Here is a 12,950-nt window from a genome sequence, read left to right as displayed (position 1 = left end):
GCAACTGGCAAAAGCAATGAGGAAACAGTCAAGTACGTCAAGGAGAAGATCAGGGAGAATCCCTCCAGAAAGGTGAATCAATCTGTACCACTGTCTGAATGAACTGAAATACCATTCTCTAGTGGAGGAGATCCAACGCTACCTGAGATCAGGAAGTCTCTCAAAAGCCAAACTGTCACCTGGACTGTGGTCACCTCTGGTCCCTGTGTTACTGACTTCAGAAGAGGAGCTGGACGTGTTTTACCTGAATACATACTCTAGATCAGAGGAAGGTCTTCTTAGGTTGCTGCCAGCGGTCAAAGCCTCCAGAACAGCTCTCCCATTCTACACCAGATTAGCTTGTCATTTGTCAATTAGCTTGCAATTTTCACCTGGAGACCATGTTGATCCAATCGGGGAGATAGTGTATGACGTTCAATCTCCATTTCTCTGTGAAAAGTCTTGCCGATAGTATCAATCGACACACTGCACCTGACACTGTATTGTGTGTGACCATATTGTTTTGGTCCATTGTCTAGGCTGAATGGATGTAACCTCTCAAAGCGTGAAGCGTTAGTGTCAGTTCTCGGCTCTAAACCCGCACACCTGAGAGAGCTGGACCCAAGGGAGAACAACCTGCGAGATTCAGCTGATCCTTCCTGACCTTGGGGATCCTCACTGTATTCTCCCACATGGCAGTGTTCCCTCTGTTATTCCTCTATATATATTTCAGTGTAAACTTAAATGAATAACACTAAATATAAAGTACGTAGCAAAGATAATGATACATTTTTAAACAAAATCATCTTTGATAACTAACAATCACCAAAATAAAAAAAACTAAACAGTCAGGGAGAATCTAAAATTCCATGGCATGGGACCCCCATTGATTTAGTTATATTTGAGTCACTCAGATAGCATAAGAACACGGCATAAGACATGGTATAATGGGTAGAATTGCAGGAAACTAGCTTTAAAACAAGGTGACTTCATAGTAAAACTTCATAGTAAAACTATGTTTGACATGATGGGTTGTACTTGGAATAAGAGAGTACAAAACAGTCTATTTCTGAGTGTGGAAGGCTTTCTGGCAGGTTGTCATTCTGTTTGGTCACAGAGGAAGGCTGTGGTTTTCTCGCTTCAGCACTGAAGTCAAACCAGTCACTGATAAAGCTGGATTTGAGCTACAATCACCCAGGAGACTCCTGGAGTGAAGATATTTTCTTCTGTGCTGGAAGATCTGCACTGTAAACTCAAGAAACTCAGGTAGAATCACATATGTTAGTAATACAGCCCTTATAGTTCCCAAAACTTGAATTTATCCCTAAACATATTTCCAAGTTGCAGTATTCTAAAATAGCTTTGAATTGAAATGCCATCAAATATATTTCAAATGTAACTTATTTTAGGCTGGTTAGTAGTGGAAAGATTGAGCAGATAGTTTTCTATTGTTTGTGAACAGACAAAAATATGCCCTCTGAGTTCAGTGTGGACCATAATGCTAACAGTGTGGACCATAATGCTAACAGTGTAGACCATAATGCTAACAGTGTGGACCATAATGCTAACAGAGTGGACCATAATGCTAACAGGGTGGACCATAATGCTAACAGTGTGGACCATAATGCTAACAGTGTAGACCATAATGCTAACAGTGTGGACCATAATGCTAACAGAGTGGACCATAATGCTAACAGGGTGGACCATAATGCTAACAGTGTGGACCATAATGCTAACAGTGTGGACCATAATGCTAACAGTGTGGATTATAATGCTAACAGTGTGAACCATAATGCTGTGTGTTATTTGAAATCAGCACTTGAGAAATGTAAGTCTTGGTTGCATTGAGGACCAATATAATAGTATTCAAATGTTGCATTTGTAACAACTATAGCTTCCAAAACAATTATAGTCACTTAATGAACATAAAGTTTTTATACTATAAAAGTCTACATTTTTAGATGGAATATGAAGAAAAACAAAATGTTGGGCATTATTCACTCATTATCCAAAACTTGTATTTATGACCTTTTATAAATGATGGTGATCAGTTTTTGTGTCTTCATTAGATGCATGTGAGTTGACACTGGACCCCAACACAGCAGACAGAGATGTCTCTCTGTCTCAGGAGAACAGAAATGTGACACGGATAGAAGAGGAGCTGATGCTATGCTGATCACCCAGACAACCCTATCCTGACCACCCAGACAGCCCTATCCTGACCACCCAGACAGCCCTATCCTGACCACCCAGACAGCCCTATCCTGACCACCCAGACAGCCCTATCCTGACCACCCAGACAGCCCTATCCTGACCACCCAGACAACCCTATCCTGACCACCCAGACAGCCCTATCCTGACCACCCAGACAGCCCTATCCTGATCACCCAGACAACCCTATCCTGACCACCCAGACAGCCCTATCCTGACCACCCAGACAGCCCTATCCTGACCACCCAGACAACCCTATCCTGACCACCCAGACAGCCCTATCCTGACCACCCAGACAGCCCTATCCTGATCACCCAGACAACCCTATCCTGACCACCCAGACAGCCCTATCCTGACCACCCAGACAGCCCTATCCTGACCACCCAGACAACCCTATCCTGACCACCCAGACAGCCCTATCCTGACCACCCAGACAGCCCTATCCTGACCACCCAGACAACCCTATCCAGACCACCCAGACAGATTTGAGTTCTGGCAACAAGTGCTGCGTAGAGAGGGTCTGACTGGGTGCTGTTTACTGGGTGGTAGAGTGGAGGGGGGCTGAGGTTCAGATAGGAGTGGCTTACAGTGGAATCAACAGAAAGGCAGTGGGTCCTGAAAGTGGGCTCAGTTACAATGATAAGTCCTGGGGTCTTGGTGGATATGATGACTGTTTCACTGCCAGATGCAAAAACAAACTCACTACCTTACCTGTTCCCCCCCCCCAAGTCCAGCTCTAATAGGGTAAGACAGTATCTGGACTGTCCTGCTGGCTCTCTGTCCTTCTACAGGGTCACCTCTGATGCAATGAACCACCAGAACACATTATACACCACATTCACTGGGCCCCTTGTCCTTGTGCCAGGTAGAATTGTCTCTGTTTCCCCAGTCGCAGGAGCTCTACCTCTATAGCGTTATACTATATATGATATCTAATGGCTATTCTTTTACGTTGTCTAAACTCTGTCACTGTATGTGGTCTTCATTTGTTTGTGTAATATGTGCTAAGTAATAGCATATTGTAATGTTGGCAATAGAACTACGTTGTGTGTATGTGTGTGTGTGTGTTTGTGTGTGGGAGGGTGTGTGTGTGTGTGTGTGTGTGTGTGTGTGTGTGTGTGTGTGTGTGTGTGTGTGTGTGTGTGTGTGTGTGTGTGTGTGTGTGTGTGTGTGTGTGTGTGTGTGTGTGTGTGTGTGTGTGTGTGTGTGTGGGGTGGGTGGAATGAATATGACACGTGTTCTTGTCAAAAGTCTAGGTGATGTGGGTAAGGCAGGATACAGAGATGAGTAATAATCGTAACTTTACTCAAATCAATATTCCATGAAGGAGACAATAATCCAGATCACAAAGCGAGACGACACGACAATAACAAACACGCACAAAAAGCAAGGGGAAACCAGAGGGTTAAATAGGGAACAAGGATATTGGAATGGAAACCAGGTGTGTACAATGAAGACAAAACAAATCGAAAATGAAACGTGGATCGGTGGTGACTAGAAAGCCGGTGACGTCGACCGCCGAACGCCGCCCGAACAAGGAGAGGGACCAACTTTGGCGGAAGTCGAGACAGTTCTACAGGAACTGCACCGTACAGTGAAGACCTAGTCTTCTTGGGTTGGTCGTTCAAAAAATACATTATAAATGCTAAACACCAGTAAAAATGTTCTAAATTATTGCTCACCCAAAAATATGTTTCAAAGGCATTGATAATTTCAGAAGACTGAAAAATCACTTTAACTAAAACTGTGTCCCACTTCTTCTTCACTTATAAGACTGGACGTAGATGTAAGACTTAAATGTTGGCAGTTTTTTAAATATGACAAAGGGCGCTTCAAATATCGCTTGTCCTAAGATGATGTCCCCTGTATTTGTAGTGTTCATAAGACACAAGGCTTAAACGATGTCAGTTACTGACACATGAAAACAACTCGTCAATCTGTAACATTGCAAACCCCCTTAGTTCAGGAAGGGATGAACGTGTAACGAGGTGTGTGTGCTTGCTTGCTAGTGTGTGTAATGTGGTTAATGCAGGGCATTGTTCCGATCCACAGTAATCCTTCCTCTTCTCTCAGGCTAGGGTAGCACACTATGACTCGTACACATCTGAATCATGTTTTAATTGTCTTTCCCAGGGAGATGTGGGCCCTCATGGACCTCCAGGAACAGATGGCGATCGGGTAACTTTCCACAAATGTCTTTGCTGATATGTAAATGGTATAAGTGTGTGTGTGTGTGTGTGTGTGTGTGTGTGTGTGTGTGTGTGTGTGTGTGTGTGTGTGTGTGTGTGTGTGTGTGTGTGTGTGTGTGTGTGTGTGTGTGTGTGTGTGTGTGTGTGTGTGTGCGCGCGCGTGTGTGCGTGCGTGCGTGCGTGCGTGTGTGTGTGCGTGCGTGCGTTTTCTGTATATTTAGTAAATCTACAGTCCTGTTTATTTCTTCAGGGACCTGAAGGCAAAGAAGGATTTTCTGCGACACCAGGTCTACCGGTAAGACTGTGTGTGTGTGTGTGTGTGTGTGTGTGTGTGTGTGTGTGTGTGTGTGTGTGTGTGTGTGTGTGTGTGTGTGTGTGTGTGTGTGTGTGTGTGTGTGTGTGTGTGTGTGTGTGTGTGTGTGTGTGTGTGTGTGTGTGTGTGTGTGTGTGTGTGTGTGTGTCTTTGTCAGTGTAATATTTACCTGACTTTTCTCCTAGGGCATCCCAGGCCTTCAAGGACCAATGGGCCAACCAGGTTCCCCAGGATGCAATGGGACAGAGGTGGAGTAACAATGGCTATTGCCCCATAAATCTCTCTCTATGTGAACCTCTCTGACAAAAAAAGATATCACCCCAAGCTATCCAGATGTAGACAAGACTCACAGATACTCACACACTCTAGTTAGACAGCAGGATCATCACTACTGTCTATCTTCACATAGTATCACAATCATCCCATATAATGGCACCCTATTCCCTAATATGGATCAGACTAAGTGTCCACAAGTTTTTCTGTTAAAGGTAATGCATTATGTAGGTGTAATGATGTATGCTGAGAGTCAGGAAGCAAGTTCAGTGACTGAAAACATTTAATTAATAAATGGAACATAACAAAAACACAAACAGAGCACCGACAAGGAACAGGAACAATGACGACTGGGGAAGGAAACCAAAGGGAGTTTTTTAAATATATATTTTTAACCTTATTTAACCATGGCTAGTCAATTAAGAACAAATTCTTATTTTCAATGACGGCCTAGGAACAGTGGGTTAATTGCCTTTTTCAAGGGCAGAACGACAGATTTTTACTTTGTCAGCTCAGTGATTCAATCTTGCAACCTTTCGGTTACTAGTCCAACACTCTAACCACTAGGCTACCTGCTGCCAGGTAGGTAAGCCTAGTGACATATATAAGGGCAGGTAATCAAGTAGGTGATGGAGTCCAGGTGAGTGTCATTATGCACAGATGCGTGTAACGATGGTGACAGGTGTGCGCCATAACGAGAAGCCTGGTGACCTAGAGGCAGGAGAGGGTGCACACGTGACAGTAGGGTAATAGTGTTCCACTTAGGACACGGCACCACATTCATTCTAAGTGATGATAACGACATGTCTCCACAGGGTGAGAGAGGTGCTACTGGTCCAGCTGGTCCCTCTGATGGCGATGATGGATTAAGAGTAAGATGGATGGATACACAACTTGTTATTTTATTTGTGTAACTACTGTCTTTTTTTGTCATGTTCATATCTGTCTTTCTTCTTTTTTTTAGGGTTTACCTGGAGCACCTGGACCAAAGGTAACCCTCCAGCTCTTCTTCCTTCTCTTGCTTTGCTCATTCCTTCTTCTTCATCATCATCATCATCATTATCACCATCATTGTCATTATAATTATCAGCATTTTGTGTGCATGTGTGCATGTGTGTGTGTGTGCAGGGTGAATCCCAAATGTTAATTGGGTTTGGACAGTCAGGGAGACCTGGACTCCGAGGAAGGGACGGTGACCAGGTAACATTTACTTTTACATTTAAGTCATTTAGCAGACGCTCTTATCCAGAGCGACTTACAAATTGGTGCATTCACCTTATGACATCCAGTGGAACAGTCACTTTACAATAGTGCATCTAAATCTTAAAGGGGGGGGTGAGAGGGAATACTTATCCTATCCTAGGTATTCCTTAAAGAGGTGGGGTTTCAGGTGTCTCCGGAAGGTGGTGATTGACTCCGCTGTCCTGGCGTCGTGAGGGAGTTTGTTCCACCATTGGGGGGCCAGAGCAGCGAACAGTTTTGACTGGGCTGAGCGGGAACTGTACTTCCTCAGTGGTAGTGAGGCGAGCAGGCCAGAGGTGGATGAACGCAGTGCCCTTGTTTGGGTGTAGGGCCTGATCAGAGCTTGGAGGTACTGAGGTGCCGTTCCCCTCACAGCTCCGTAGGCAAGCACCATGGTCTTGTAGCGGATGCGAGCTTCAACTGGAAGCCAGTGGAGAGAACGGAGGAGCGGGGTGACGTGAGAGAACTTGGGAAGGTTGAACACCAGACGGGCTGCGGCATTCTGGATGAGTTGAAGGGGTTTAATGGCACAGGCAGGGAGCCCAGCCAACAGCGAGTTGCAGTAATCCAGACGGGAGATGACAAGTGCCTGGATTAGGACCTGCGCCGCTTCCTGTGTGAGGCAGGGTCGTACTCTGCGGATGTTGTAGAGCATGAACCTACAGGAACGGGCCACCGCCTTGATGTTGGTTGAGAACGACAGGGTGTTGTCCAGGATCACGCCAAGGTTCTTAGCGCTCTGGGAGGAGGACACAATGGAGTTGTCAACCGTGATGGCGAGATCATGGAACGGGCAGTCCTTCCCCGGGAGGAAGAGCAGCTCCGTCTTGCCGAGGTTCAGCTTGAGGTGGTGATCCGTCATCCACACTGATATGTCTGCCAGACATGCAGAGATGCGATTCGCCACCTGGTCATCATAAGGGGGAAAGGAGAAGATTAGTTGTGTGTCGTCTGCATAGCAATGATAGGAGAGACCATGTGAGGTTATGACAGAGCCAAGTGACTTGGTGTATAGCGAGAATAGGAGAGGGCCTAGAACAGAGCCCTGGGGGACACCAGTGGTGAGAGCGCGTGGTGAGGAGACAGATTCTCGCCACGCCACCTGGTAGGAGCGACCTGTCAGGTAGGACGCAATCCAAGCGTGGGCCGCGCCGGAGATGCCCAACTCGGAGAGGGTGGAGAGGAGGATCTGATGGTTCACAGTATCGAAGGCAGCCGATAGATCTAGAAGGATGAGAGCAGAGGAGAGAGAGTTAGCTTTAGCAGTGCGGAGCGCCTCCGTGATACAGAGGAGAGCAGTCTCAGTTGAATGACTAGTCTTGAGACCTGACTGATTTGGATCAAGAAGGTCATTCAGAGAGAGATAGCGGGAGAGCTGGCCAAGGACGGCACGTTAAAGAGTTTTGGAGAGAAAAGAAAGAAGGGATACTGGTCTGTAATTGTTGACATCGGAGGGATCGAGTGTAGGTTTTTTCAGAAGGGGTGCAACTCTCGCTCTCTTGAAGACGGAAGGGACGTAGCCAGCGGTCAGGGATGAGTTGATGAGCGAGGTGAGGTAAGGGAGAAGGTCTCCGGAAATGGTCTGGAGAAGAGAGGAGGGGATAGGGTCAAGCGGGCAGGTTGTTGGGCGGCCGGCCGTCACAAGACGCGAGATTTCATCTGGAGAGAGAGGGGAGAAAGAGGTCAGAGCACAGGGTAGGGCAGTGTGAGCAGAACCAGCGGTGTCGTTTGACTTAGCAAACGAGGATCGGATGTCGTCGACCTTCTTTTCAAAATGGTTGACGAAGTCATCTGCAGAGAGGGAGGAGGTGGGGGAGGAGGATTCAGGAGGGAGGAGAAGGTGGCAAAGAGCTTCCTAGGGTTAGAGGCAGATGCTTGGAATTTAGCGTGGTAGAAAGTGGCTTTAGCAGCAGAGACAGAGGAGGAAAATGTAGAGAGGAGGGAGTGAAAGGATGCCAGGTCCGCAGGGCGGCGGGTTTTCCTCCATTTCCGCTCGGCTGCCCGGAGCCCTGTTCTGTGAGCTCGCAATGAGTCATCGAGCCACGGAGCGGGAGGGGAGGACCGAGCCGGCCTGGAGGATAGGGGACATAGAGAGTCAAAGGATGCAGAGAGGGAGGAGAGGAGGGTTGAGGAGGCAGAATCAGGAGATAGGTTGGAGAAGGTTTGAGCGGAGGGAAGAGATGATAGGATGGAAGAGGAGAGAGTAGCGGGGGAGAGAGAGCGAAGGTTGGGACGGCGCGATACCATCCGAGTAGGGGCAGTGTGGGTGGTGTTGGATGAGAGCGAGAGGGAAAAGGATACAAGGTAGTGGTCGGAGACTTGGAGGGGAGTTGCAATGAGGTTAGTGGAAGAACAGCATCTAGTAAAGATGAGGTCGAGCGTATTGCCTGCCTTCTGAGTAGGGGGGGGGGAGGTGAGAGCGTGAGGTCAAAAGAGGAGAGGAGTGGAAAGAAGGAGGCAAAGAGGAATGAGTCAAAGGTAGACGTGGGGAGGTTAAAGTCGCCCAGAACTGTGAGAGGTGAGCCGTCCTCAGGAAAGGAGCTTATCAAGGCATCAAGCTCATTGATGAACTCTCCGAGGGAACCTGGAGGGCGATAAATGATAAGGATGTTAAGCTTGAAAGGGCTGGTAACTGTGACAGCATGGAATTCAAAGGAGGCGATAGACAGATGGGTAAGGGGAGAAAGAGAGAATGACCACTTGGGAGAGATGAGGATCCCGGTGCCACCACCCCGCTGACCAGAAGCTCTCGGGGTGTGCGAGAACACGTGGGCGGACGAAGAGAGAGCAGTAGGAGTAGCAGTGTTGTCTGTGGTGATCCATGTTTCCGTCAGTGCCAAGAAGTCGAGGGACTGGAGGGAGGCATAGGCTGAGATGAACTCTGCCTTGTTGACCGCAGATCGGCAGTTCCAGAGGCTACCGGAGACCTGGAACTCCACGTGGGTCGTGCGCGCTGGGACCACCAGATTAGGGTGGCCGCGGCCACGCGGTGTGGAGCGTTTGTATGGTCTGTGCAGAGAGGAGAGAACAGGGATAAACAGACACATAGTTGACAGGCTACAGAAGAGGCTACGCTAATGCAAAGGAGATTGGAATGACAAGTGGACTACACGTCTCGAATGTTCAGAAAGTTAAGCTACGTAGCAAGAATCTTATTGACTAAAATGATTAAAATGATACAGTACTGCTGAAGTAGGCTAGCTGGCAGTGGGTGCGTTGTTGACACTACACTAATCAAGTCGTTCCGTTGAGTGTAATAGTTTCTGCAGTGCTGCTATTCGGGGGCTAGCTGGCTAGCTAGTAGTGTTGTTTACGTTACGTTGCGTTAAAAGAACGACAATAGCTGGCTAGCTAACCTAGAAAATCGCTCTAGACTACACAATTATCTTTGATACAAAGACGGCTATGTAGCTAGCTATGTAGCTAGCTACGATCAAACAAATCAAACCGTTGTACTGTAATGAAATTAAATGAAAATGTGATACTACCTGTGAATGCGACCGGGTTGTTGAGTTCTATTCAGAAGACGTTGGCTAGCTGTTGGCTAGCTAGCAGAGTCTCCTACGTTAAGGACGACAAATAGCTGGCTAGCTAACCTCGGTAAATTAAGATAATCACTCTAAGACTACACACTCTAAACCTTAAACAACACAATTGTTTAAAGAAGACAAACATGGGTTGCTGTGAGGTAACTCACAGCAACCCATAATATAGCATCACTCTATTCCTCTGTCTATCGTCTCCTCAAGCTTCAGTTCCGTCCTCCACTTCCTCTATACTTCCTCTATATTCTATACTTCTATCCTCTATACTGGAGGGGGCCGTCTTTCAGATGGGACATTAAACGGGTGTCCTGACTCTCTGAGGTCATTAAAGATCCCATGGCACTTATCGTAAGAGTAGGGGTGTTAACCCCGGTGTCCTGGCTAAATTCCCAATCTGGCCCTCAAACCATCATGGTCACCTAATAATCCCCAGTTTACAATTGGCTCATTCATCCCCCTCCTTTCCCCTGTAACTATTCCCCAGGTCGTTGCTGTAAATGAGAACGTGTTCTCAGTCAACTTACCTGGCTTCCTGCACGTGTAGAGATCAGAGAGGTTTTGATGGGTGTATATGTGTAGCAGAAACTCACTCCTCAGCCTGCCCTGAAGTGTTGCCCCTTATGCCATTGAAGAAGGTCTTAATTGGTGGCGCTTTAGGTTGAAATACTCTATGAGGGTGGTCACATGTGTTTGCGAGGCAGATGTCCCGTGTTTGAGCCAGGTATGAGCCCGATTGGAGGGAATCAGAGGTATTCACTAAGCAAGCAATATGGTAATACGGATCACCTTGTACACTGATAGGAAAGATGACAGTTTCACTATGAAAACACTAGTCAACTCCTCTCAGACATCAACTAGTGCATTATGGGTTATGGGCTGGGCATTCTTCTCTTCTCCTGATCAGAAGCTAGGTTTCCATGTCAATATTCTAAAATCTACATAAAGAAAATATGTGTATTTTCCCACCAGATGTGTGTCCACCAAACAGATTTTGTTTTTGCGTATAAAAATCAGTGTGTGATGACGTAGTGCACGCAAATTCTTTTTCTTTTTTCGATGACGTAGTGCACGTGGAATTTTTTTTTTTCTTCCGTGTACCGAATAAAAATCAAATGTTCAATGTGTTTCCATCGCATTTTCAACTCTACCGATTAGTTTAGTCACAAACTGTTGTGTTAAATAGAAAATGTGTCTACTCTGGTCTTGTTATGTGTGCTCCAGCCAACAGCTCACAGACACAGTGTGGGTAGACTGTGTGGGTAGGCTAGTCTACATGCTGAGGTTATTATTATGGATAAGTATTGAAAGGAGCATCAAACTCATTCCATGCACTTTCACCACCCTATGAAGTTAATCTGTGAGAGAAAAATTACATGTTAACCTGGTTTGTTTAATTTTAATAGTTAACAATTAATATGCTTAACTATATACATTTCTATTCTTCCAATCCCTTTTAGCTCTCAGCAGTTGGTCTAGGCGTATAGTCAAGGACATTCTTGGCGACTCCGGTTGGAGATAAACTTGAGGAACAGAATAGACCTGTATTGTTTCCAATCATCTTTGCTTCTGAGTAACTTGGTCACACGGCATAAGACATAGAGCCTCTGAGAAGTGACCACAGTTCTTCAGTCCATCCTGTTCTTCTCATATCTTCCAAGGGCACAGCTGTTCACTTGTTTGCGCACTATGACCTCACATACCCGATACACATAGCCACGAAGAAGAAAACAAGCTAGCTTATGATGCCCCGATCTGCCAGGATATAGACATTAACCCATCTGTCTGTGGTGTCTTATAGGGTGTCCGATCAGAGATAGACATTAACCCATCTGTCTGTGGTGTCATACAGGGTGTCCGATCAGAGATAGACATTAACCCATCTGTCTGTGGTGTCATACAGGGTGTCCGATCAGAGATAGACATTAAACTATCTGTCTGTGGTGTCATACAGGGTGTCCGATCAGAGATAGACATTAACCCATCTGTCTGTGGTGTCATACAGGGTGTCCGATCAGAGATAGACATTAAACTATCTGTCTGTGGTGTCATACAGGGTGTCCGATCAGAGATAGACATTAACCCATCTGTCTGTGGTGTCATACAGGGTGTCCGATCAGAGATAGACATTAACCCATCTGTCTGTGGTGTCATACAGGGTGTCCACGGGGTAACAGGACCGACAGGACAACAAGGGGACGTTGGGCCTCGTGGTGTCGTTGTGAGTGAATTATTGCGCCTGGTCTCACCTGTGTTATAAATGCTTTATGCTATATTAATGTATTGTGAGGTTTGTCTTCTTCAATGACATGTTCGCAGAGATGACATTGGATTGCATCTTACTGTGCAGTACTGTAGTTCTCTGGTGTTAATGTTGATGATGTACTAGGTATAGTTATGTCTTGACCTTTTTCCTTGTACTTACTACTCTCTATCTAGGGATTGCTAGGTCTACCCGGGATCCCAGGGTTTAAGGTAATAGGTCACTGTGTGTGTGTGTGTGTGTGTGTGTGTGTGTGTGTGTGTGTGTGTGTGTGTGTGTGTGTGTGTGTGTGTGTGTGTGTGTGTGTGTGTGTGTGTGTGTGTGTGTGTGTGTGTGTGTGTGTGTGTGTGTGTGTGTGTGTGTGTGTGTGTGTGTGTGTGTGTGTGTGTGTGTGTGTGTGTGTGTGAAGGTTGCTCAGCTGTGCTGTAACTGATGTTATTTGCTGTAGGGTCAAGAGGGACGCAGCTCCAGTATCCCTGGCTCTCGTGGTCCAAAGGTAAAGGCACTACTTCACTGTAGCTCACATCATGTTGTACCATCATCATCATCATCATCATCATCATCATTGCATGTGTCACTCGCCTATATCCCTTATTCCTCATATTATCTCCATACACTGAGTTTCTCAATTGGAATGCTTGAAATGCTTACTTTTAATTCTTGATTATATCTGACATTATATATGCTAAAGCTCTTACGCTGAAGCTTATAAACCTACATATAATTTTACCTATACGGCATCCAATTACTTCAGGTCAAAAGCCCTTTTAAATTGTGTCATTAAATGTTTTGTTTTTTTGGCTATGTTTTGTAGTCGATAAGACAATGACCACCACCTCTGCACTGCCACCACGTGGCCAGTCTGTGGAGCTGCACTTGAAATATGAAGTTGGGAATGCTTTCGATGTCTGTTTTTTCTTGTTTGAAATTACATGTGT

The 12,950-nt window shown here is 46.1% G+C and overlaps 1 protein-coding gene across 1 annotated transcript in view; it reads left to right on the top strand.

Annotated features, from left to right (window-relative positions):
- LOC124042127 (collagen alpha-5(IV) chain-like) overlaps nucleotides 1-12,950 on the top strand; it is a 67,947-nt gene that overhangs the window by 14,202 nt on the left and 40,795 nt on the right. Inside the window, exons 4-12 of the mRNA XM_046360486.1 lie at nucleotides 4,324-4,368; nucleotides 4,630-4,674; nucleotides 4,878-4,940; nucleotides 5,781-5,837; nucleotides 5,930-5,956; nucleotides 6,094-6,165; nucleotides 11,908-11,970; nucleotides 12,189-12,224; nucleotides 12,461-12,508. Of these exons, the coding sequence (XP_046216442.1) occupies nucleotides 4,324-4,368; nucleotides 4,630-4,674; nucleotides 4,878-4,940; nucleotides 5,781-5,837; nucleotides 5,930-5,956; nucleotides 6,094-6,165; nucleotides 11,908-11,970; nucleotides 12,189-12,224; nucleotides 12,461-12,508 (456 nt within the window). The remainder of the gene's footprint in view (nucleotides 1-4,323; nucleotides 4,369-4,629; nucleotides 4,675-4,877; nucleotides 4,941-5,780; nucleotides 5,838-5,929; nucleotides 5,957-6,093; nucleotides 6,166-11,907; nucleotides 11,971-12,188; nucleotides 12,225-12,460; nucleotides 12,509-12,950) is intronic.

Source organism: Oncorhynchus gorbuscha, linkage group LG08 (assembly GCF_021184085.1).
Source record: "Oncorhynchus gorbuscha isolate QuinsamMale2020 ecotype Even-year linkage group LG08, OgorEven_v1.0, whole genome shotgun sequence".
Classification (NCBI taxonomy): Eukaryota; Metazoa; Chordata; class Actinopteri; order Salmoniformes; family Salmonidae; genus Oncorhynchus; species Oncorhynchus gorbuscha.
Note: the sequence above shows the minus strand (reverse complement) of the source record. Positions and strands in the feature narration are given on the sequence as shown.